This window comes from Cervus elaphus, chromosome 30 (assembly GCF_910594005.1).
Source record: "Cervus elaphus chromosome 30, mCerEla1.1, whole genome shotgun sequence".
NCBI lineage: Eukaryota > Metazoa > Chordata > Mammalia > Artiodactyla > Cervidae > Cervus > Cervus elaphus.
Window position 1 is genome coordinate 29,188,773 of NC_057844.1, and position 23,229 is coordinate 29,212,001.

At 38.1% G+C, this 23,229-nt stretch overlaps 1 protein-coding gene across 6 annotated transcripts in view; it reads right to left on the reverse strand.

The window, feature by feature from the left end:
• FRY (FRY microtubule binding protein) overlaps nt 1-23,229 on the reverse strand; it is a 423,715-nt gene that overhangs the window by 130,518 nt on the left and 269,968 nt on the right. For all 6 annotated transcript variants that reach the window (XM_043892044.1, XM_043892040.1, XM_043892039.1 and 3 more), the window contains 7 exons: nt 19,472-19,640; nt 16,762-16,854; nt 16,568-16,666; nt 14,407-14,508; nt 4,988-5,091; nt 4,397-4,505; nt 2,439-2,525 (listed from right to left, as the gene is read on the reverse strand). In XM_043892044.1, coding sequence (XP_043747979.1) covers nt 2,439-2,525; nt 4,397-4,505; nt 4,988-5,091; nt 14,407-14,508; nt 16,568-16,666; nt 16,762-16,854; nt 19,472-19,640 — 763 coding nt within the window. The remainder of the gene's footprint in view (nt 1-2,438; nt 2,526-4,396; nt 4,506-4,987; nt 5,092-14,406; nt 14,509-16,567; nt 16,667-16,761; nt 16,855-19,471; nt 19,641-23,229) is intronic.

Here is a 23,229-nt window from a genome sequence, read left to right on the forward strand (position 1 = left end):
TCCCTCTCCACCCGATTCCTCTGGGTCTTCCCAGTGCACCAGGCCGGAGCACTTGTCTCATGCATCCCACCTGGGCTGGTGATCTGTTTCACCATAGATAGTATACATGCTGTTCTTTTGAAATATCCCACCCTCACATTCTCCCACAAAGTTCAAAAGTCTGTTCTGTATTTCTGTGTCTCTTTTTCTGTTTTGCATATAGGGTTATTGTTATCACCTTTCTAAATTCCATATATATGTGTTAGTATGCTGTAATGTTCTTTATCTTTCTGGCTTACTTCACTCTGTATAATGGGCTCCAGCTTCATCCATCTCATTAGGACTGGTTCAAATGAATTCTTTTTAATGGCTGAGTAATATTCCATGGTGTATATGTACCACAGCTTCCTTATCCATTCATCTGCTGATGGGCATCTAGGTTGCTTCCATGTCCTGGCTATTATAAACAGTGCTGTGATGAACACTGGGGTGCACGTGTCTCTTTCAGATCTGGTTTCCTCAGTGTGTATGCTGGACATAGGTTTTAATTTCTCTTGGATAAATACCTTGGAATGGAAGTGCTGGATCATATGCCAAGTGTATGTTTAAACTTATAAGAAATTACCAAACTTTTCTAAAGTGGTCGTACCATTTTGAATTCTCACTAAAATAGTATCAAGTTCCAATTGCTCTGTATTCTTCTCAGCACATCTCACCTTAGTTTTAACTTGCATTTCTCTAACGATTTATGATGTTGAACATCTTTTTATTGGTTTACCGGTCATATGTATCTCTTCTTTGGTAAAGAGGCTCTTCATTTTGCCCATACAAAAAACTGTATTATTAAGTTATGACAGTTCGTACGTTCTGGATAGAAGAGGTTGTCAATATATGTTTTGCAAATATTTTCTCCCAGTCTTTGGTTCTACGCTTCAGTAAACATCATCTTTTAAAATGCATACTTTATTTTGATGATGGTCAATTTATCAACTTTTTCTTTTGTAGTTTATAAGTTTTGTATGCAAAGAAATTTCTGCCTACTTAATGTCACAAAGATTTTGTTTTCTTCTGGAAGATTTCTGATACAGCATTTCACATTTAGGCTTATGATTTATTTTGAGTTAATTTTTGCTGACAGGGCAAATTATGGGTTGAAGTTCATTATGTTGCAAGTGATTGCCCAACTATTCAGCACTGTTTATTAGAAAGACTATCCTGGGATTCCCTGGCTGTCTAGTGTTTAGGACTCTGTGCTTTCATGGCAGGGGGCCTGGGTCTGATCCCTAGTTGGGAAACTAAGCTGTATGTCATAGTCAAAAAAAAAAAAAAAAAGACTATCCTTTATCCACTGGAAAGCTTGGAATCACTGTCTCTAGGCAAGAGAAGACTCTTTAGTCAGTAGGTCATGGGCCTCATTTCAGCCAAAATGCCCTGAATTTACACTGGCTTTGCCCCCCACTCATTGGCTCCCTGACTCTGGCAGCAGCCATTGTGGACCCCTGTGATGTCATTAAAAACTAGACAAACTCCAGTTTGGGGCTTGTTGGGCTCAAGGTGCTGCTCAACCTCAGTACCGAGAAGAGCAATCAGGGTTTGTGAGAGGAAGCAAGAGGATATAAGGAGGCTCGGTTCCCTTTGCTGCTAACCAGCGGCCTGTGCTGAGCCTCTGGGCTCTGGGCCTCCTTCCTCACCGACATGATGAAGGAGTCACACAATATCACAGTGATGACAGGAACAATCTTTTAAAAAAATTTTATGGTGTGCAATGTCTTACAGCTACTAAAGGTGGAAGAGCTGGTGGCAAGCAGTAAATTCAGCTCTGCTGACTTCTGGTTCAGTGTTCTCTCTACAATCTCACAGGTACGAGGCTGCAAAGAGGCCACTTGCCAGGCATATTTCTCTTGGCCAACAGTCTTTTTCGAGGTCCAAAACTGAGTGTGCCTTTCATTTGCATAGGCAGCCCCTCCCCTGGCCACCCTCTAGGAAGTACATCATATCTATTATACACTCATTTCCACGACCTTCCTGGCCCTTGAACTATGATGCTGCCACAGAATCAAATATGCAAACATTAACTTATTTAATTTCACTATATTTTAGTATTTTATCATTGCATGCATTGATTCTTCTCTGCTCCATCACTTCCCAAAACTCTTCAATTTGCTAATCTGCATCAAAATAAGTTATAAGTATTGACTTTTCTAAAATAAACCACCAGACTTAGAGCGACAGATTACCTTTTGGAGCAAGGTTTACTTCCTTCTGCAAGAACAGAATATATCAACCTTTAATCATTCTAAGTCTATTCATCCAAAAATCTTACTTCTGAAATTCCACCAGGTGTACTATTTTTGTCAAATACCATGGACAGAAAACAATAGGAGACTTTTTGGAGAGGATGGCCTTCACTCCACTCCCCAAGATTGCAAAGCGAAGACACGCAGAAGGGTCATTCTTACCTCTGGATTGAGACTGAAAGCTTTTGCTGGTTTTCCCACACAAAGGAAATCAAAAATTATTTCTTTCATTGCAAAATCTAAACGTTCCTATAGTGAAAAAGAGAAAACAAAACGAAGTGTTAAAATACTCACTTAACATGAAAATGCCTGTTTTCATCATATGCACCAAACAGGTGGCTGCTGAAAGAACAGGGGTCCTGCTTCATTTTATGCATCACAGAGAATCCCTGATGGAAATCTATGTCCATCTGAACCTTTGGTTCAGTTTTCATGGGGTGTGTGGAGATGCTATCATTCTATAATATATGAAATTAGACCCTGATACACAGAATGACTGAAAATCAAAACATGACAAACCAAAACATTCTGAGTATCTGGGCTTATACACACTACAAACTCCTCCTACTTGTCCTGCAAATGCTTACAACTTCTTAAAACTCAGTTTAAAAGCATAGTTTTAAAAATACCCCTACAAAATGATCGCTTTCTTCTGTTATCTAACATTTCCAATCCTTTGGCTTATAACAGACAATCCTGCAAGGGAAATGAATAATCAACAAATGACACATTAAGGTCATTTAAATGAGAACATTTAAGGCAGATTCTAATAATTTGAGACAGTGACTACTAAGACCTGTCATCTTCATTTTATACAACCTATTTCAGAATAATCAAAGCACGTTCTCAGCCACATGATAACTTAATGTAGAAAAGTTCTGTTAATTCTGCAAAGTGGCGGATGAATTAATGTCCATAATGGAGTAATGTCCTTTCCCTAAGTACAAACATTACAGAGGCATTTCATTATACTAAACACACAGAGATATCATATATTAAATTACCTGTAAAGTAGCAATAGAACCTTATGTCTTTATGTCAACATCAATTACACTTCAACAGTATTTTCACGTTTGTTATTTCCCTTTATCCACACAACATTCTGAGAGATACTGGACACGCATTCCTATTCACATTTTACAAATAAAGACACTTAGAATGAAGATGTTCCAGGACTTCTTTAGGGTATAGAGCTGGCTCATGATTTCCTAGGTGCTGGTAGTGGTAAAGAACCTGCCTGCCAACGCAGGAGATGCGAGAGATGTGGGTTCAGTCCTGGGTCGGGAAGATCCCCTGGAGGAGGGCATGGCAACTCACTCCAGTATTCTCGCCTGGAGAATCCCATGGACAGGTGGAGCCTGACAGGGTACAATCCACAGGGTCATAACGAGTCGGACATGACTGAAGTGACCTAGCACTCATGCATGCTAGCTCATGGCAGAGGACAGACTGTAATGAATGACTTTTCATGCTTCTCCATAAATCACAAAGAAGTCAAAGTGGGGATAAAACCATTTACATACAATGTTTTGAAAACCAGAAGTCCTGGGTCTAAATAGTAAACTAACATTAAATGTTTAATATTATTGGACCCAGTTCTTAAGTAGAATAGTATGTGTAAAGTACTTAGAACAGTTCTTGGCTTGTTATTAGCTTGATAAATGCTACTGTTCATGTTACATTCTTCTTTTTCACAGGGTGAAAGTTAGAGCATTATGATTTACTCATCCAAGTTCAGTAACTGTCATCTTCTGATTTCCCGCAAATATCAGACTCAATTTCCTCCTGACTTGTGGAATCTAGAGCAGAGAAGCAGGAAAAAACAGAGTCGAGGAGTCATGAGACCCTTTTGCTAATGCTCTCTGTGACCTTAGGTGAGTCACTTAAAACCTGTCTCTCAGTTCCTTCATTTGTCAAATGCTGAAATCACTTGGCACACCACGTCACAATTTGTTTTGAAGCAAAAAAAAAATAAGCTGTGTGTGAAAACACTTGCAAAATCACTCTGAAAAGTCTATACATGTAAGATATTATTTTAGACTCTTGGTCTGTTAGTAATTCCTAAGAAGGAGGTGGCTACTTAAAGTCAATTAGAAGACTCCCAGAAGCGTCTCCATTACCTGGGCGATGAACTGGATGATTTTCACAAAGATGTTGAGAGGCATATCCCTTGGCACCACACCACGGGACCCTTTGGGGAAAAGTGTTGTGATGATGGTTATAAGACGGCTGAAAGATAAGGGGGTGGGGGGAGAGAAAACAAGCAAGATTGGCTGAGCTCCAGTACTTTAAGGGAAAATGGTAGATGCTTCATCTTATCTAAGTATCAGAGAGAATTCAGAAAAAAGAAAACAAACCACTTCATTTCTTTTCCATTAGCATAATTACTCTATGAAAAGTTTCTCTGGAAAACGAAGGGCAGCTGGAAAATTATAGCCATTTCCTTTGTTAAAGCGGCAAATTAACCCTGACACGGAATTTGGCAATCCCGGTAGAGACTGGGGTTTCTGTAATGGCTGCTGAGCTAATGTCTAAGAAAAGCCTGAAAATGTCCAAAGGACTTAGATCTTTTAGAAGCTGTCAGCTTTGAACAGCTTCTAGTTTGGTTAGGGTGGGTAGCAATGAAACAAAACACCCTCTTCATTGTCTGAGTGAAGTGGTTACCATTAACTTAGTGATGGGGTTACCACAAACCCAAGCCAGCTCCTTACCTCTGAGTAGCCGTGTTGCTTTCACATTTAATTCGGATCATGTAAACCCAAAGTAATCTGTACAGAGATTCCAGTGCAACTCGAGCCATCTTGGGGTCTTTATTCTACATCAGAAACCAAGATAGAAGATTGCAGATTAAATGGTATGACATCACTCCTCACTTTCTTAGAGGGCTTTCGCTTTTATGGTTACTCCTCTTCCCTGTTCATTTATTCATCTCGTCACAACCATTGTTGCTGTTTTATTCTTAGTGTAGATAATTCGAGTCCTGATTTTTGAAGATTTCATAACTGCTTAGATATAATCTAGGATAAGTTTACCTTTAAGCTACTTGCTGAATAAAGATGAGTCACATAAATAAATTGGATGGAAAAGACTATAGGGAGTAGCTTTTCAGATTTAGGAAAGATAGAGTTCTTATGCCAAAACAGTTTTAAAATAACTCCTTGATGTGATCATTATAAAATTTGAAATTTCAATTAAAAAATTTGAAATTTCCACATGCATTTTGGTCTCATTCTGGCTTTTTTTCTTCTATTAATCTAAACAAATAAAATGATAAAACATCACTTTAATTTTTGAGGCCTTATGATGTGTTTTATTATCTAGTATGGCCTATCTTCCAACATCCACTGTTCTTTTTCTATTTTTAGAGTTTTCTCATATATTCCTGTATGTTTACTCTTCCAAATAAACTTTATAACTACTTTTTCTAGCTCCAGGAAAAAAAGTCCCAACTTTTTAGAAGCATACATTTACACATAAAGGATTTTTTTTTTATCTTTTAGTAAAACAAGTGATAAAACTTATAATTTGTTGCATGTCTTAGATACATACAGGAACTTTAAACTAGTAAAGTTGCATTTAAAATAGTCTATCATTTAAAAATGTCAGGAATTCTAATTATCCTTCCTCCAGACCAGTAAAGGTCTCTTAACATGCTTACACACTAGTTAAAAGCAGACTCTAGACACACACTGCCCGGTTTTATTTTTATTATTATTATTTTTTTAAATACTGCCCGGTTTTAAATACATCCTCACTCTGTAATTTATGAGTGGTGTGGCCAACGTCAGGGACCCTCCTAATCTCTCTGGGCCTGATTGTCCCTGTCTGTGAAACAATGCTAATCCTCCCTCCCTCCTAGGACTGTTAAGAGAACTAAATGAGCTAGTGCACAAAGGGAATCTAGTTCCTGCCCACAGTAACTATTATTATATATAAGACACAGATCCAGCAGCAAAGGAGATGTAGTCCCTGACTTCGGGAAGCTGCCATTCTAGTGGGAATATCTTCACCTTTGTGAGTTTCTCTTTACTTATATATATATAAGTATCCCTGATGCTGGGAGAGATTGAAGCCAGTAGGAGAAGGGGATGATAGAGGATGAGATGATTGGATTGCATCACTGACTCAATGGACATGAGTTTGAGCAAGCTCCGGGAGATGGCAAAGAACAGGGAAGCCTGGCATGCTGCAGTCCATGGGGTCGCAAAGAGTTGGACATGACTGAGCAACTGAACAACAAATCTTATGTTTGCATCGTGTATCATTCAAAATTCTCTCTCAGGCCTTATCTGACACTGTGAGTCATGATCCAGTAGAGCAAGTAATCATCTAACTTTCATTGAGGAGCTTAACTAAGCTCTCCAGTTTCAATGATTCACATCACTGTCTTCTGCTCAACTTCTCTTATACTTTTTTCCTTTCTGTCTACCCACAATTATCTTTTTGAAGCATCTTATTGCGACTGATGTTCTTTCATTCTTAAGAATACATTTGAGACAGTCCTCTTTTGCTCCCATAGAGACCAAAGAGCAAAGTGGCTGACTTCAGGTTTTGCTTTGTTTTACTCGTGTTTTCCTGGACTGGTAATTGATTTTTTAGCATTCCGAGATGATACGACTGGTCACCGCAATTCCCTCCTAACATGATTTCCCTGGCTTCTCTTCCATTCTCAGCACTATCAGATGATATTCTTAAACTGCACTGTGACTGTTTACTCCCCCCTGCATTTCAAGTTAAGTGGCTTCTCAGCACCTCCTGGACAATGTCCAGATTCCATGATGTGGTGCAACAGGGGCCTCTGGTGACCTGGCTCCCCCATCCCCACCTCCTGCCTTCACCTCCCGTGTGCTCTGCGCTGTTATATCCCTTCTGCAATTCATCGAATGCCTGGAATGCCTTCCTGCCCTTGTTCTACTTAGAAAATTCCTACTCCCCAGCAAGATTCATTAGGTGTTACTCCTCTGTTACATTCCACTACCCCCCCCACTCCTTCCTCCACCCTGGGGAGATTACCAAGGGCTCCTGCTGTCTGTCTTCTAGAATGTTGATCTCCTGTAGGTTTCCTACCAGACTGTGAGCTCCAGGACCTCTGGGTTGTTCACTGTTGTGCCCTCAGTGACTGCCATTCAGCAGGTTATTGGTAAATAATTTAAAAAAGAAACTGTGGGAGGAGGCTTTGGGGGAAGATGGGTACATGTATATGCATGGCTGAGTCCCTTCACCGTTCACCTGAAACTACCATAACATTGTTAATTGGCTAGACCCCAATACAAAATAAAAATTTTAAAGTCTGGGGAAAAAAGGCAAATTGAGTAGTAGCTGAACAACCTGATGCATAAGCAAAATTTCTTTATATAGGAACTAAAGGCAACCCTCAGTACATAGCTGAAGCTAATCGACATGATACAATATTACTAAATATCTCACACCTGTATCACATTTTGCTATTTCAAAAGTACTTTCATAGCCCATGACATCAACTGGGAGGATTCTGTCTTTGACAGAAGTCAAATCATTGGCTCAGGTCTTCAAGCCTGTAAATGACACCTGGGATAGCAACTGACTTCTGCTCCAGTAAAGACTATTTTCTCAGAAACTGGAAAGTGCATGTTACAGGATACCCACTGTATCAGGCACTGTTATCAAAGTTGTATGTATATTAACTCTTTTTAATGCTCAGCACAATCTACAAAGTAGATACTGCTACTGTGTCCTTTAAAGGATGAGCGAGTCAAGACCCAGAGGAGCTAATAAGTGACAGAACCAGAATTAAAACCCAGGCAATCTGGCCCCAGTGTCTTCAAACCATGAATGATTTCAATTTAAGATTATATGAAGACTGCCTAAATATGCTACTGGCAACGACTAGATTGTACTCTGCTTGAAGACAGGACTTCTTCACTGCCTTCATATTCCAACAGCAGCTAACATACAAGGTCTTACTATATTGTCTCAGGATGCTGACATTTTTAACCTATGTGTCAAACCACTGACTTCTGTATCAAAGATCTCTACTCCAAGACTGAAAGACTACTCTCTTCTCCCATTAGCATATGCTTCTCAATTATTAACCAATAATTTCTTTATAGCAGAGCTGAGGTTACATTGATAAAACTGTTCAAGAAATGAGTAGGTTTCAGAGTGGATCTTCCAGACTTTACACGACATGTCAGTCTGCCCAATCCCATGCCCACCTTCTTTAAATTTTAACCTTTTGACTTAGCTAAAGCAATTCAGTGTTAACAGTAAAAAGTAAGGAGCATTGAAGTCACTGATAACTTGGCTGGTGATAGGGTCATTGGATAGACCAATGTTTCCCATGATCCATCAGTTGACCACTTGCACCCAGTCACCCAGACTTCTTTGATCTTACTATACTTAAAACTCTTCTAGATCTCTCTTCCATTGCAAGTAAAGGCACTTAAGTAAACCTGTTGGTTTCTGCTATAAGTCAGTGACTATCCCAGTCCACACCTTCCTTCTTTTCTGCATTTCCTTTTGATACCTGAATCAAATTACTTTGATCATAATTCAATCTTTTTGATGACTGTATTATCCAAATGACATTATGTGCTATAGTTTAGGATAACCTCTAAAATTACCATACCAACAATCTACAGAGATTATTTTTTCTATTCACTGGCTGAATAAAAGACATTTAAAGTAAGTAACACACCTGTCATCTGCTCACTAATTTCCTGACCCAATGTATGTTCTATCAGAATTTATAAATTCCACTTTGAAATGTGCCTTTGATAGATCTGAAACATAGATGAAATGTTCTCAAATTTATAGAAATAAAGTTATATTAAAACAGAATAACTATTTCTTGAAAACTATTTTAAATAGTTAATACTGTACCATTTAAATGTCATATTTACTAAGAGGAGAGTAGTTGTTTTAAATAGGACCATACACTTTAATGCATTCAGGCAATGACTGTGGAATCCTTAATATATTACTCAATGCTTCCCCCTTTGCAAAAAAAAGACATCATTAAATACCCTAATATTTACATGAAAAGTTAAAAGCACTCCTTTAACTTCATTGTGATTATTACACATTAAGATATATGAAGTGCCCAAAATAGGATTCATCCAAAAAATTAATGGCAGCCAAACTTTGATATTCTTAATGGCAATCAAAAGACCTTTCTTGTCCCCGCCCCTCCCTGCACCATTCTGAATGTGTGATTCTCTATCATTATGTCCTATTTGATTTTCTTCATAGCAGTTAGCACCACCTGAAGTTTTCCTCCTTATCTGTTTACTTGTTTCCTGTCTGTCTCCTCCACTGAATTACAAAGTCTAAAAGAACTGCAAGCGTCACTATCTCATTCATCACTTATTCCCAGCATCTGGAACACTGCCTGGTACATTTCTGGTGAAGAATTGATGACCAGCTGACTAAGTGAATGCATTCTAGTCCTAGTGCAAATAGGGACTGAGAGAAAAAGAGAAATCTTTTTAATTCTGTACTTTGGTTTCTAGGACTTTGAGGCTATGCTGACTAATGTCTAACCTTCAGACGATACACCTTCAATATTTCTGAGCATTTTAAATACAGCAGTATGTACATGTCAATCCCAAACTCCCTAACTATCCTTTCTTTCCCCCATCCTTCCCCACTGGTCCTACAGGAGAGCACAGGGGAACTCTGCTCAATCTTGTGTAACAGCCTGGATGGGAGGGGAGTTTGGGGGAGAATGGATACATGTATATATATGGCTGAGTCCCTTTACTGTCCACCTGAAATTATCATAACATTTTTAATTAGCTACACTTCAACATAAAAAGAAAAGTTAAAAAAAAATTGCCATCTGAGCAAAATTTCTGGAAAAAACATAAATAATAACATGAAAGCATATGGGGAATTCAATGCAGCCTGTGATATTGTCATGCTAATCCACGACATACATTTAAAAGCCCTACTGCTGGCCTGCCTCATAACTAATCTCCAATTAATGAGACCTCTTCTTGTTATTAACTACATTGTATAAATGAATTTCTTAACTTTTGAGGTTTCTTTTCTTTCTAATAAAGAAGACTTCACTGGTTTTAATATTTATTAATTATTGTAAGAAAAAGAAAATGTAAAGGTTCTTCCAATTATATCTATTTTCAAGGACAAGAAACTTGCACATACTTATGATGAACACTTAATAATTTCAGTTTAAAAAAACTATTAATAAATGGGGATTCATGACAAAATATGAAAGCACTATTAAATCAAGTTTTTAAAACATATTTCCCTTTTTCAGAATTAGATATACTAGGGTAGACAGGAGGGAATGTAGCATTTTTTAACAGCTCAGTATATTCAAATTCTGACATAAAATTCATAAAAGCATAAAGTATTGGTCCTCACTGGCCAGAAGTTCCTGAACGATGTCAAGGTCGTGGTGAGAAGGTGTCATAAATTTCTCACCACTTTACAAGGGCAGATTGCTAACACATGGTTGACCGAGTTAACAAGTGTAAATAAAGACTTCACGTTTGTGTTACGGAAACAGCCTGCTCCTGACAGACTGACGCTGAGGATAAACCAGGGCACTGACATTAAATGAGCGCTGAATCTGAGAGCTTGTTTACTTTAAAAGCAGATTTTTCATGCTCACACACATTTCTACTCTGCCCTATGTCATGCTGCCACCTTGACAACTCTCCCCGGCAGAACACATCAAAGCTGGCTACCAAGTTCAACACACAGGGGGCAAACACTGGGTTCATTACACCTCAGCATGTGTAGGGGGTGGAGGGGGGACAAGAAGGGACAGTGAACAGAGGAAAGAGCTGGACTGGAGGTCCTTTTTGAAATGATATGGTTGGCTCTAAACCCCACAAAATACTGAAGCCATTCAAGACAAAGTGTGCTCCTGAAACCATGTTAGCTTTTCCCTGGGTATTTCTTGCCTGTTGAGGACTCTTGAGGAAGTTTGGAAGGTTTTCTGTATATTAATGACATTTTTAAATGGTCCCATTTAATCCTTACTGGGTTGAGTTCTAAATACATGCGCTACAATTTTATTTCAACTGTAGCTCATCAAAGATTTTCTATACCTTTTACCCTTGAGGAGGTGAATTTCAACCATTTACTACCCATTAAGTGAAGTATCATTGCTTCTCCTTTGCCTATAACTATCTCTTCCATGCTTCACTGGGCACCTGACCCGTAGAAATGGCACAGGTGTCTCCTCACTCCCAGCTTTTACGTTCCTCGTCTGCCACATGCATTTTGAAACTTTATTACACATCCCCCATTGAAATGCCAAGCTCCTCGAGGACAGGCACCCTACATCTAGTTTTTATATAACTGACTTTCCTATCTTCCCCACTTCGAGTACCTTTCTGATCTTATTGCTTTCCCCTTTGGGAAATCCTGACGCTTGAAATATTCACACAGGGAAACATCATCAGTGTGCAGCTCTTCTCTTGAGGGCTGTGTGTAACTCTGTTATTAAGTCTTTTTGATGGGCTTCCACCAGACATTCACATAGTATTCTAACTGTAAATCAATTAAAATAGGTAACTAATGTGAACCTACTGTATAAAACAAGGAATGCTACTCAATGCTCAGCGGTGACCAAAATGGGAAGGAAATCTAAAAAAAGAGGGAATATATGTATATGTATAGCTGGTTCACTCTGCTATACAGTAGAAATTAACACAACATCGTATAGCAACTATGCTTCAATAAAATTTTTTTTAAGTGGCTGATTTTATATTTAAATATAAAGCAATTAAGTTCAAAGTAAGATTATGCTTCTGTATTTCAAAAGCAATTCTGGACACAAAAAAATGTTGGTCTTTTTGGCCACAATAGTAAATTTTAATGCAAAACACTATTTTGATACTAACTAAAATTCATCACAAATGTTTAGCATAAAAGATACAGAAAACTGAACATTCTTAATCAAGTCTTTTTTTTGTTTTGAACAAAATGGACTTTTTCTTTGTGTAAAAGTAGAAGAAAAAAACATGTTTAACTAGAAAAACTGAAAAACATACAAGTGGATGAAGTAACAACAAAAAATAACATTAAGCTATGTGTTAGAGGCATATGACAGATGGATAAATCCCTGAATAAAACATCTGAAAGTGGCCATTATATAATAGCTGATATTCTGAAAAGCACTTTGTTTTCCAGAATTCTTAAAGGCTTAATTCTATATCCACTGCTATTATATTTCCCTGCCAATTTGAATAAAATAAATGATTCTAATCTTGGATTTCACAATCAGCTTTCAGAGCCAGTACCTAGCTACTGCTTCAAACAGCTCCAATGCAGATTACTGTGTCATGATGGTAAATGCCAAAATAATATAATTAATCTTAACCACTTCACTAAATTAAAGTGTCTTAAAATAAAAAAGATAAGAAAGCATGTACAAGCACATACAGGATTTTATAACTAAGTATATTTTTAAAATTCTGAAGAAGCATTAAAATTATAAAAGGAATTCAATGTTTTTGGACACAAGGGAGAACAATTATGATCATTAGGTGCTATTTGCACTTATATTAGAAATGGTGTTCACTTAGTTGACTTTTATCAACAGGTCACTAAAACTTAAAATCTGTTCACCATGTTCAAGTTTTTAAGGCAATTTAAATGCTAATCATTATGGTTGTTTTAACTCTAAATTCCTCAGTTTCAAGGTCTTCCCAGGTGACTCAGTAGTAAAGAATCTGCCTGCCAATGCAGGAGCTGCTGCTGCTGCTAAATCGCTCTGTTGTGTCTGACTCTGTGCGACCTCACGGACTGTAGCCCACCAGGCTCCTCTATCCATAGGATTCTCCGGGCAAGAATACTGGAGTGGGCTGCCATTTCCTTCTCCAGTTAATGCAGGAGACTCGGGTTCAATCCCTGGGTGGAAGAGATCCCCTGGATGAGGGCACAGCAACCCACTCCAGTATTCTTGCCTGGGGAATCCCATGGACAGAGGAGCCTGGTGGACACATAGTCCATGGGGCCGCAAAGAGTCAGACACAACTGGGCAACTGAACATGCATGCCTCGGTTTCAGGGACCATGCCTTGGTTCCTCACATCACCCAGCACCTGAACAGCCGTTGTTCAGTGAGCGCCTGGGACTAATAATTGAATGTCATGTGGCTTGAACAGAATATCTTCAAATAATCACAAATAACAGGGACAGGAAATAAGTGCTTTCTGTTAGTAGCTCAGTCCTCCCACAGAATAAATGTTCCCCACAAACCCCTCCGCAAATAACAGGCTGACCCAAAAGTTCATTCAGATTTTTCCACAAGATTTTACAGAAACTCCAAACGAACTTTTTGGCCAACCTAATGTTTTCCTAGCCTGGAATGAGTCAGAGGGAGGCTGGAGGAGGATTGGGTGAGCTTCTGAAAGCATTTCACCTGCTTCTGTCAGTGACGTGTGACCTCCTCTTTTTTCAGTCATTTAAAGCCTGACCATAGGTGCAGATGAGCTTCTCAGGAGGCACTAGTGGTAAATAATCTGCCTGCCAATGCAGGAGATGCGAGAGATGAGGGTTCGATCCCTGGGTCAGGTAGATCCTCTGGAGAAGGAAATGGCAACCTGTTCTAGTATTCTTTTTTTAAAAAATTTATTTATTTTAATTGGAGGATAATTACTTTACAGTATTGTGATAGTTTTTGCCATACATCAATATGAATTGGCCATAGGTATATATGTGTCTCCTCCATCCTGAACCCTCCCGTATTCCTGCCTGGGAGATTCCATGGACAGAGGAGCCTGGCAGGTTACAGTCCACGGGGTCGCAAAGAGTTGACACGACTGAGCACACATAGATGCATATAAAGGGGCATTTAATTCTACCTTTCGAGTGATCCTTATTAGATAAGATTTTACAACACTGTAAATCAACTGTACTTCAATAAGAAAATCAACATTTTTTTAAAAATTTAGAAGATTTCCCCTCTCAAATTTGACATGATTTCTCTTATCCCCAATCACCTTCTAAAATGGACTATATTTAAAAAGGAAAACGCTCATTAATACTTTTTTCATTATTCCAATAGTCTAGGATCATTTCCCCCGCAAACCTCAGGAGTCACTCTCAGGAGCACACAGCAGCCTCAGACTCATGTTTTCATAAGAGAGCTTTTCGAGCTGACAAATACTCACTTTAAGGTTGGATAAGCAGTTGTTGAGGAAAACGTGCCACCTGTTGAGGAACAGCTGCTTCTGGCTGACGCAGAGCAGACAGGTCACCAGTGGGTACAAGGCCTGAGGGGAGAGAAGGGGAGTCACAGGACGATGGAACTGCAACCACTCCAGTAACACAGGCTCTCTGGAACCACCGTCCGTCCATCCATCTCCCCCGTGTGCCGTACGGGCCAGACTCCGTAACACACCCACACCCAACGGGTGCCTCGTAGAGGTGGGCATTTTGCAAGTGTTTCTGAGAAGGATGGAAATGGAATACTCTAGAGTTGTGTATAGGGTTGGGCTTCCCTGGTGGCTCAGTGGTAAAGAATCTGCCTCCCAATGCAGGAGAGGTGGGTTCGATCCCTGGGTCAGGAAGATCTCTTGGAGAAGGAAATGGCAAGCACTCCAGTATTTTTGCCTGGGAGTTCCCACGGACAGAGGAGCCTGGCAGGATATAGTCCATAGGGTTGCAGAGTCTGACATGACTTAGTGACTAAACAGAAACAACAATGTACAGGGTAGAGTGAGTTTCATGGATCACAAATAGAAATCTGATTCACTGATTTAGTCTTCCCTTATGAATTTTAAAAACAATCATAGATCACTCTCAATCCTCTGGAAAAAAAAGGAGGAAGGCACACTGATTTGAAAAATGTTACTGGTTTTTTTGCTCGTAAACATCTACTAGTTTGTCCCTGTCTTAGAGGTAGGTGTATATATTTTCTTTTGCATGCAATCTTCCTGTAATTAAGGAAGATTCCTAAAAGAAATGTTATTGCCCTGGTAAACTCCACCAAGACAAATTTAACCGCAGGAGGAATTTGCTTACGACCGAATAAACAGAGGTGCTACTGTGGTTTTCCTGCTTGACTGGGCAGGTTTCCCACAGCAACTGGAGAAGACAGAAAAGCTGGAGGGTGGCTTTTACAGTATACATGCAGAACTCGCCGCCATTTTGCTGAACCAGATAGTATACACATTAATGGCTCCCCCGAAAACAAGGGCTAGTGAAGATTTAAACAAAAATATAACTGGTTCATCTATTAACTTGAATTAGCAAAAATCTATTGCCACAGTGAGATTCAGTGCTTAACATTCCATTAACTTGCCTTTTTTTAAAAAATTAACTTAGTTTTAAAGTGATGTTGAACTACCACTGTCATTGAGTACGACTCTAATTACAGCTGGTAATTTAAAAAACAAAATACAAGCAGTCACAGAGACCACAGAATGTAGACAAATGAACAAATCTGTCACCACTTCCAGCAAAGCAACTCTGAGTACTTGCTCAGATAATGGTGGTAATGTTCATACTTTAAAGATTAACATAAACAGTACTAGAAATCAGCAATCTAAGCAACCAACTTCCTCTATACCATCACAGGTCCAGCTGGTCTACCACCTTCCAACTCAAAACCAGAGCTTTATTCACCACCCCCGACTTTGTAACACTTCCAGACCCAATGGGTGTCATGCAGAAGTGGGCATTTTGCAAGTGTTTCTGAGGACAATGGAGATGGACAATGGAGGGAAAAGGGTGATGTAATTTAAAAAGCTTCTATGCTGCTTTTCAGCACAAAAGCATTCCCCAAGACTGTTCTCTCAGCCTTCAGAGAATCTTTCTCATGGGCAACTCTCTGTGTTCTAACTCCCTTTCCTGTCTGGTTCCATTTTGATTCTGAAAGTAAGGCTAGGAATTAGCCAGTGAAAGTTCCTGAGGCTTGAGAAGAGAAACTTTTGTTAGCATCTTTAGCTTTCAGATTGGAAAAAGTACAAATTAAAATAAAAATTAAGTTAAACCAATCCTTGAACATAAACAGCAGAATCTTTAGGACTAGTAGGGTCCTTGAGGAAACATGGTCGAATTCCCTCGGGTTATCATGATTCAATCAATGTTTAATATTATGTACCAGCTCCAAATTCTGAAATGCTTCCTCTTTTTGAGAATCCCATGGACAGAGGAGCCTGGCAGGCTACAGTTCACTGAATCACAAGAGTCAGACAGGACTTAGCACTTTCTGAGGGAGCTGTAGGTAATTCTCTTATCTGCGGAACTCTTATGACTCTCAAACAGACCTCAGCCTAGGAATTTGGGTCACTGCAGTTTTGTGTTTTGAATTTTCTCATAGTTACTAACCAAGGAATGCTTCTTTCGAGAAGAAAGTTCCAGCGTGGTATCATACAGGCTTTCAACGAAGTTTCTGAGGCAGGGAACATTAACTTCATTTTTAACAGCCTGAAACAGAGATGAATGTTCATATTATACTTAATGAAATTGCTGATTCTCTAATCCAATTTGAAGAGATTCTTTAAAATGAAAATGTAACTTACAGCAGCCACTGGGACAAGAATTTCAACAAACAGCCCAGCCAAGGCATGTTTGATATCTTTGTCTTTGACCTCGAGAAAGTAATGTGCACATTCCTGAGAAGCAGAATAAGAGTCAAGGGAGGGAGAAAGATTGAAATGTGCACAGAAAATTGCAGGTAAACAAATTTAAGTCAACAGATCTTAATTTAGTAACACTCAGTAACATTGCATACACCATAATCTATTAAAAAAAAATCACTGGAGTCCAGCATTTACATTTAAGTTCACAATAGCCTCCAATGACATTTTACAGGGCTGGTTTTCTCACTCTCCCCCTAATTTCTCTCCCAAAATCATGATGCTGAAAGGACAAAGCGTCTATAACCAGTAAGCAGGTGTTCATCCACTGACTTACTGGTTGGTTCATTCATTTCCAACAAATTTCTGTTGACTAGCTACTATGTGTGTGGGGGGGTGGGGGCTGGGTCCTTGAATAACCCACAAATACAGATCCCCAGAGAAGGTAAACATGCGGAGAGAGGCAGAGACATTCAACTTGTTTTAGGCCCCCCTGACAACCCGGGGCACAAAGATGTTTACTTGTTAGCCCTGACATTTTATTGTTCAGGTAGTTTCATGAGCAAGTCTGAAATGCTTCCCTTCCCGACCTGGGACAAGGAAACGTTTGGAAGCATTCCTCTAGCAAGGATGTCTTTGCCCGGGACTCCTGACCCCAAAGGGTGCTTTTGGTTGCCTGGGGAATAATTTATTAGAAGAGTTGGCCTGTTTAGAATTCTGCCAGCCCCCTTCCCCTTTCTCACCTTTTGGGCCATAACTTACTGTGGTCTTTTCCAGATGTAGCTTTCATGGGAGAATCCAAGGCTACAGGTACTTCTGATGACAGGTTAATATGTGTATCAACTATTACCACTTTTTTTTCAGTCCACATTGAGACTATCAGCAGCAATAGTTACTCAAGTCCCCAGTATATGATATCATACTAAGACCTCAGTCCAAGACAGGCATTACTAGCATGCAAAGTCTTTGAGACTGTTTTCCCTATACAGAATGGGGCATTATGGTTCCCAGAATTATGGCCCTTTTCCTACATTATTTTGCATACATATGTAAATATCATTTCAAATTGTCATGCATGTACACATACACACGAATCATTAGCATGAGAGAGAGAAAAATATTATTTACTGAGTCCAAGAATGCCCAGAACCACCTTCCAAAGTGAGTGTCACTGTTACCACTCTGCAGACAAGGTAAGTGAAGCTGGGAGGAGTTAGGTTGTGACTTGTACAAGGTCACAGAACTGATAAGCACTGAAGCTTGAATTCCACAAGTTTGATATGGGCCTATATTCTTCTTTTTTTAAACAGTTTTACTGAATACAGTTCACATACCATGCAATTCACTCTTATAAAAATTGTACAACTTGATAGCTTTTAGTATATTCACAACTGTACATCTTTCATCACAGTCAAATGTAGAACCTTTTCATTATCACAGAAAGAAACTTAGCACCCATGAGCCAGAAGCCTGGCCCTCCCTAAGCACAGTTGCCTCCTCCAGCCCAACACAACTAACCTACTTCCCATCTCTATGGGTTTGCCTCTCCTGGATATTGGCTATTAGGAATAATGCTTCTATGAACAGTTACATTCAAGATTTTATGTGGGCATACATTTTCATTTCTCTTGGATATATACTTAGAATTGGAATTACTGGATTGATGATTGATGATTCTAGATTTAAATATTTGGGATTTAGATTTAAGTATTTGGGATTCTAGATTTAAATATTTGGGGAATTGCCAAACTGTTTTCAAAAGCTGCTTGTCTATTTCACATTCCCACCAGCAGTGTATGAGGGTTATCACTTCTCTACAACCTCACCAACAGGTAACTTGCTGTCATCTGTCTTTCTGCTTACAGCCATCCTAGCAGGTATGAAGAACAACCTTCATTCATAACCCCGGTATTGAAACTCTTTATTAAGATTCCCACTAAATCTAATTCACAACACCATTAGAAAAAAAATTCCTTCAGATACTAAAGTTTTATAAAATCTAATACAGCTATATACGCTGGGAAATCCTTATTAGCAATAATTCTTTAGTACAAAATGGTGACCACTGTGTCACAGACACCTAAACCTACATGGTTTAGTTGAGTTTTACAGTAAGTATAAAAAAGATTTCATTACTTAAAGTTCTGATGCCTAGAAATGTTAACATTGCCAACTCAATACTATTGATCTTAAAAAGTAAAAAATAAAGCCACATTTTATTAACAGAATAATATGCAACCCATGAGTGAAAAAAAGAAAAAAAATCTACAAATAAAATTCCACTGTACACCTACTCCAAAGATGATATGAGTTTAAAAATGAAATTATATGCCTGAAATTCTATTACTAGGTTATGAAACCCACTCGCCGGGAATGCAGGAAACACAAGCGACATGGGTTCAATCCCTGGTTGGGGAATATCCCCTGGAGGAGGAAATGGCAACCCACTCCAGTATTCTTGCCCCAAAAATCCCATGGATAGAGGAGCCTGGTGGGCTGCAGTCCAACGGGTCACAGGGAGTTGGACACTACTAAGCGAATAAGCACATGAATTATTGAGAAAAAAAAGTAGGACTTTAGTGAATGGGTTCTCACATTTCAGGTCAGTCACTCTGAGGAGGGAAGATACAGAAGTTCCCACCCAAGACAGTACCTGCATAAACTGAAGAGAGGCCTCAAAGTCCTCCACTGGATACATCTTAATTCGAAAGAACTTCATCCCCATTATCAAGCTGATGATGCTTTGAACGATATATGGGCTCTGCTCTTTGTGCCGTAATTCTTTGAGCTCTGCCATAAATTTCTTCTTTACAGCAGGGAATCTAAGAAGAGGACAGGAGGAATTTGTCAAATGATGGGTAGGAATGTGAGGGAAATGCAGGCCTCCGACACCCAGGAGTGACAGCGCAACTGATGGGGACACGTTCCCATCAGCTGAAGGACAATGACGGGCATTTTGTAAAAGTCTTGATATTGGGGATCTGGTAAGAGTCCAATCTTGTTTCTTCTCTTATTCTACCAGATGCTCAATGTCTCCTTCAAGCTAGGGAGAAGATGCAAGGTTATTTAGAGCCCTTCAAAATGCTCTAGCTCTTAAATTGAGCATGATGAAAAGCTCCATTTCCTCTGGCTTAGCAATTTCCTAGGTACTTAGAGACCCCAAGGGCCTGAAGTATCCAATTGTGAACAGATGAGCAATAATATATTATAGGAGGCCAGGTATTTCTGACGACAGCAAATAATGCCAAGTCATATTTCTACATCCATTTACAAAGTTTTCTGTTGTTGTTTCTTTTACAGTTTTAGGTTAATGATCATTGAGAAAAATATTTTTAGGTTGAAGGAAAAATCTAGTAATGGAAAATTTCAAATCATTTCTAAAAGATGACTAAGCTCTCTAATACATGTATGGGATTTTACAACTAAAAAGAGATGATCCCCAAGGAACTTAGGGTATTTATACAGTTTGAAAGTAAGATAATCTTAATAACATTAATCACAACAACAACATTATCATAAAAAGTTTAAAGAAAGAATAGATTCTAAGAGGGTGGAAAAGTAGCAGATTGTCAAAGTGCCAAAGGGTAAAGGAACATAAACAAACAAGTTATCCAAGCTATATCTGAGATGGCTGGTTTGACTATTAGTTTAAAAAAAGGAAAAACAAGGGAAGTGTTCTAAGATTCACTGCATTCTGTTTCCTGAGTCTATCACCCTGAGTTTCCACATAGGACCACTTAGGAACAAGACATGATCAGAAAGGGTGATTATGTTTATAAAAGTTGAAGGCCAATTAACAGAATCCCAGAAGTTTGCAACAACAACTCTCAACACCTCAGAGTAGAAATTTTAGCACGTATAAAGTAAATACATGGACATAGTTTCACCAACAGGCAGCGCAAGGGGTGTACGTTTGGCAAGTTGGGTGGAAGGGGCTTCATGAGAACTGGCCATTTTCTTGTTCCTGGCTTGAGTGCAGGATGTTACATTTGGTAACAGTTTTTTAAAATCGTATTTTCAAAACAATTTGTGGATTTTTCTTTATGTCTGCTGTGTAGAGTAAAAAAGATTTTAAGAAGGCAATGGAGGAGCAAATAAGTAGTGAATGCATTTCCATTTTATGAAGAAACAGATCAGAAGATCAGTGTGACAAAGATGAGACTCAAATACAGATCTTCTGATATGAAATCCAGAAATGCCCACTATTCTGCTGCTGCCTTTGACAGTCATGAGCTGTGAAATGTAGTCCCCACCCTATGTAGAACAATGTGCAGTTTAATTGGGAAGATAAAACAATGTAGCACTGACCATGAGCCATGTGAATAATAATAATTTAAAAAATAATAATAACCATTACTATTATTTGAGGTATGTTAGCAAGTTCCTGAGATTTTTCCTGGATCTCTCTGGTCCTTCAGGAAGGTGAAATGCCCCAACCCAGATCATTCTTCACACACATCGTATTTCACACTGCCCTTTATGTGAATAATACACCTAAAGAGGCTGGGGGCAGGCACTGGAGAATGAAGGGGCTCTTATCAGCTGGATAATCAAAGAATACATTAGAGGGGATTTATGTTGGGGTGAAGGGTGAGCAGAGGTCTTTAACCAGGGACAGATGAAGGACAGGAAGAAGAAACATCATGGCAAAGAGACAGAAGTGACATTTCCAATCAAGATTATAAAATTTCACAGTTTCAAACTAGACTTTTTAAGAATTCTATTGTTTTTAATTCAAGCTACTTCCAAACACTAAAAAAAAAAAAAAAAAAAAAACTATGGTTTTAATTTTGAAATGAGAGACTTTAAAAGGAAAAGGTAACTTTATAGGTTAGAGCTATACAGTTTTAAAGATCACATGATACTTAGAAAGCATGCTTTCCTTGTCTAATCCAGGACTAAAACAAAGAGAGGTAGGGAAAGGCAGGCTATTTGTATATGTTACTATTTCAACATTCTCACAAGTTAGTGGCTAAATATCTGTTTTTCATTTAAAAATAAATATGGCTATGTTTTTAAAAGTTCTAAATGACATAAACATGTTATTTATTTTTTATTTTTTATTTTTATTTTTTTATTTTATTTTATAAACATGTTATTTTAAAATAAAAATAATCTAAAAACCTACTCATACTTAAAAATTATTTTCCCTTAAAATAATTTTAGGGAAAAATAAATTTCTTTTCAATAACCATGACTTTAGTGTTCGATATTCTTTAGTAAATAGAGTAACTAAAAAACTATTCAGTCTCCTGCTTTAAAATGTATAGAATGTACAATATTTATATTATTAAAGTGAGAATATAAAATATATACATTAAAATTATATCACATAAAGAGAGAAGAATTTTGAAATTATGAATCTTAAAAACAAACCTCACTATTTAAATGAATATACCAGACTTTAACCCCCAAAACTTACCTTAAAAAAAATCTAATTTTAACTTTAACTTTGAAAGTGCTAAGACCCTGGGTGAATATCACTTAATAGCAAAAAAATTTCTTCCATTAATGATAGGAATTAAGTACATTATCACTAGTAAGAGTAAAAATAGTGTTTCTGCTAAAACTTAAAGACCAAACTAAGCACTAATAACTAAAGTCAGAATGAAGAAAATATTTTGTATACATTACCACTGGGATCTAGATATAAAATCTAAAATTAGAATTGTTACATTACTCAAGTTTATTTTTTTAAGAAAGATAACCATCCTGTATCAGATAAGCATACATCCTTTTTTCCCCCCACCAAGAACAAAGGAAGCAGTAATTTTCGAAGGCAACAATAAAGAAATGGTTCTGGTATACTAATGAGAAGAATGTAACATGATAATTTGTAGTATGACACCCATTTAAAGACTGTACCATCAATCAATAAAGGTTAACTCTATACTGACCAGTTGAGAATTTATCACTGTGATTACTATATATTACTGCAATTACTGCAAGAACCTATTGGTGAAAGCATTTTCTTGTGACTAGAAAGTACTGGACAATTATCCAAATTGAGGCATTTGTTATAGCCTACTATTACAGAACTGAGACAAACACTGACATCATGAAAATTGAAAAAGTCACTATTGGCAAGAAACAGTGCCTTAGTGGATCATAAATCTGACCTAATGTGGAAATTCCTCCAACCTTAAAATGTTGTTTTAGTTATGACATCTGACATCTCTCAATTCATTCTCAATTGAAAATCTATGTAGCTAAGGAAAGTCCTTCTATAGTAACCGATATTGTTAGGTGAAGTTCACAAAAACTAAGAAAAACACAAGAAGTCATTTTTGGCATATTAAACTCCAAATGATTGTATAAGAGTTATGCTGGGATAATTACAAAGAATATGATGAGATTTTCAGGATTTGACAAAGTGGCCAAAATACATATTAACAACTCATTTTTCTGATC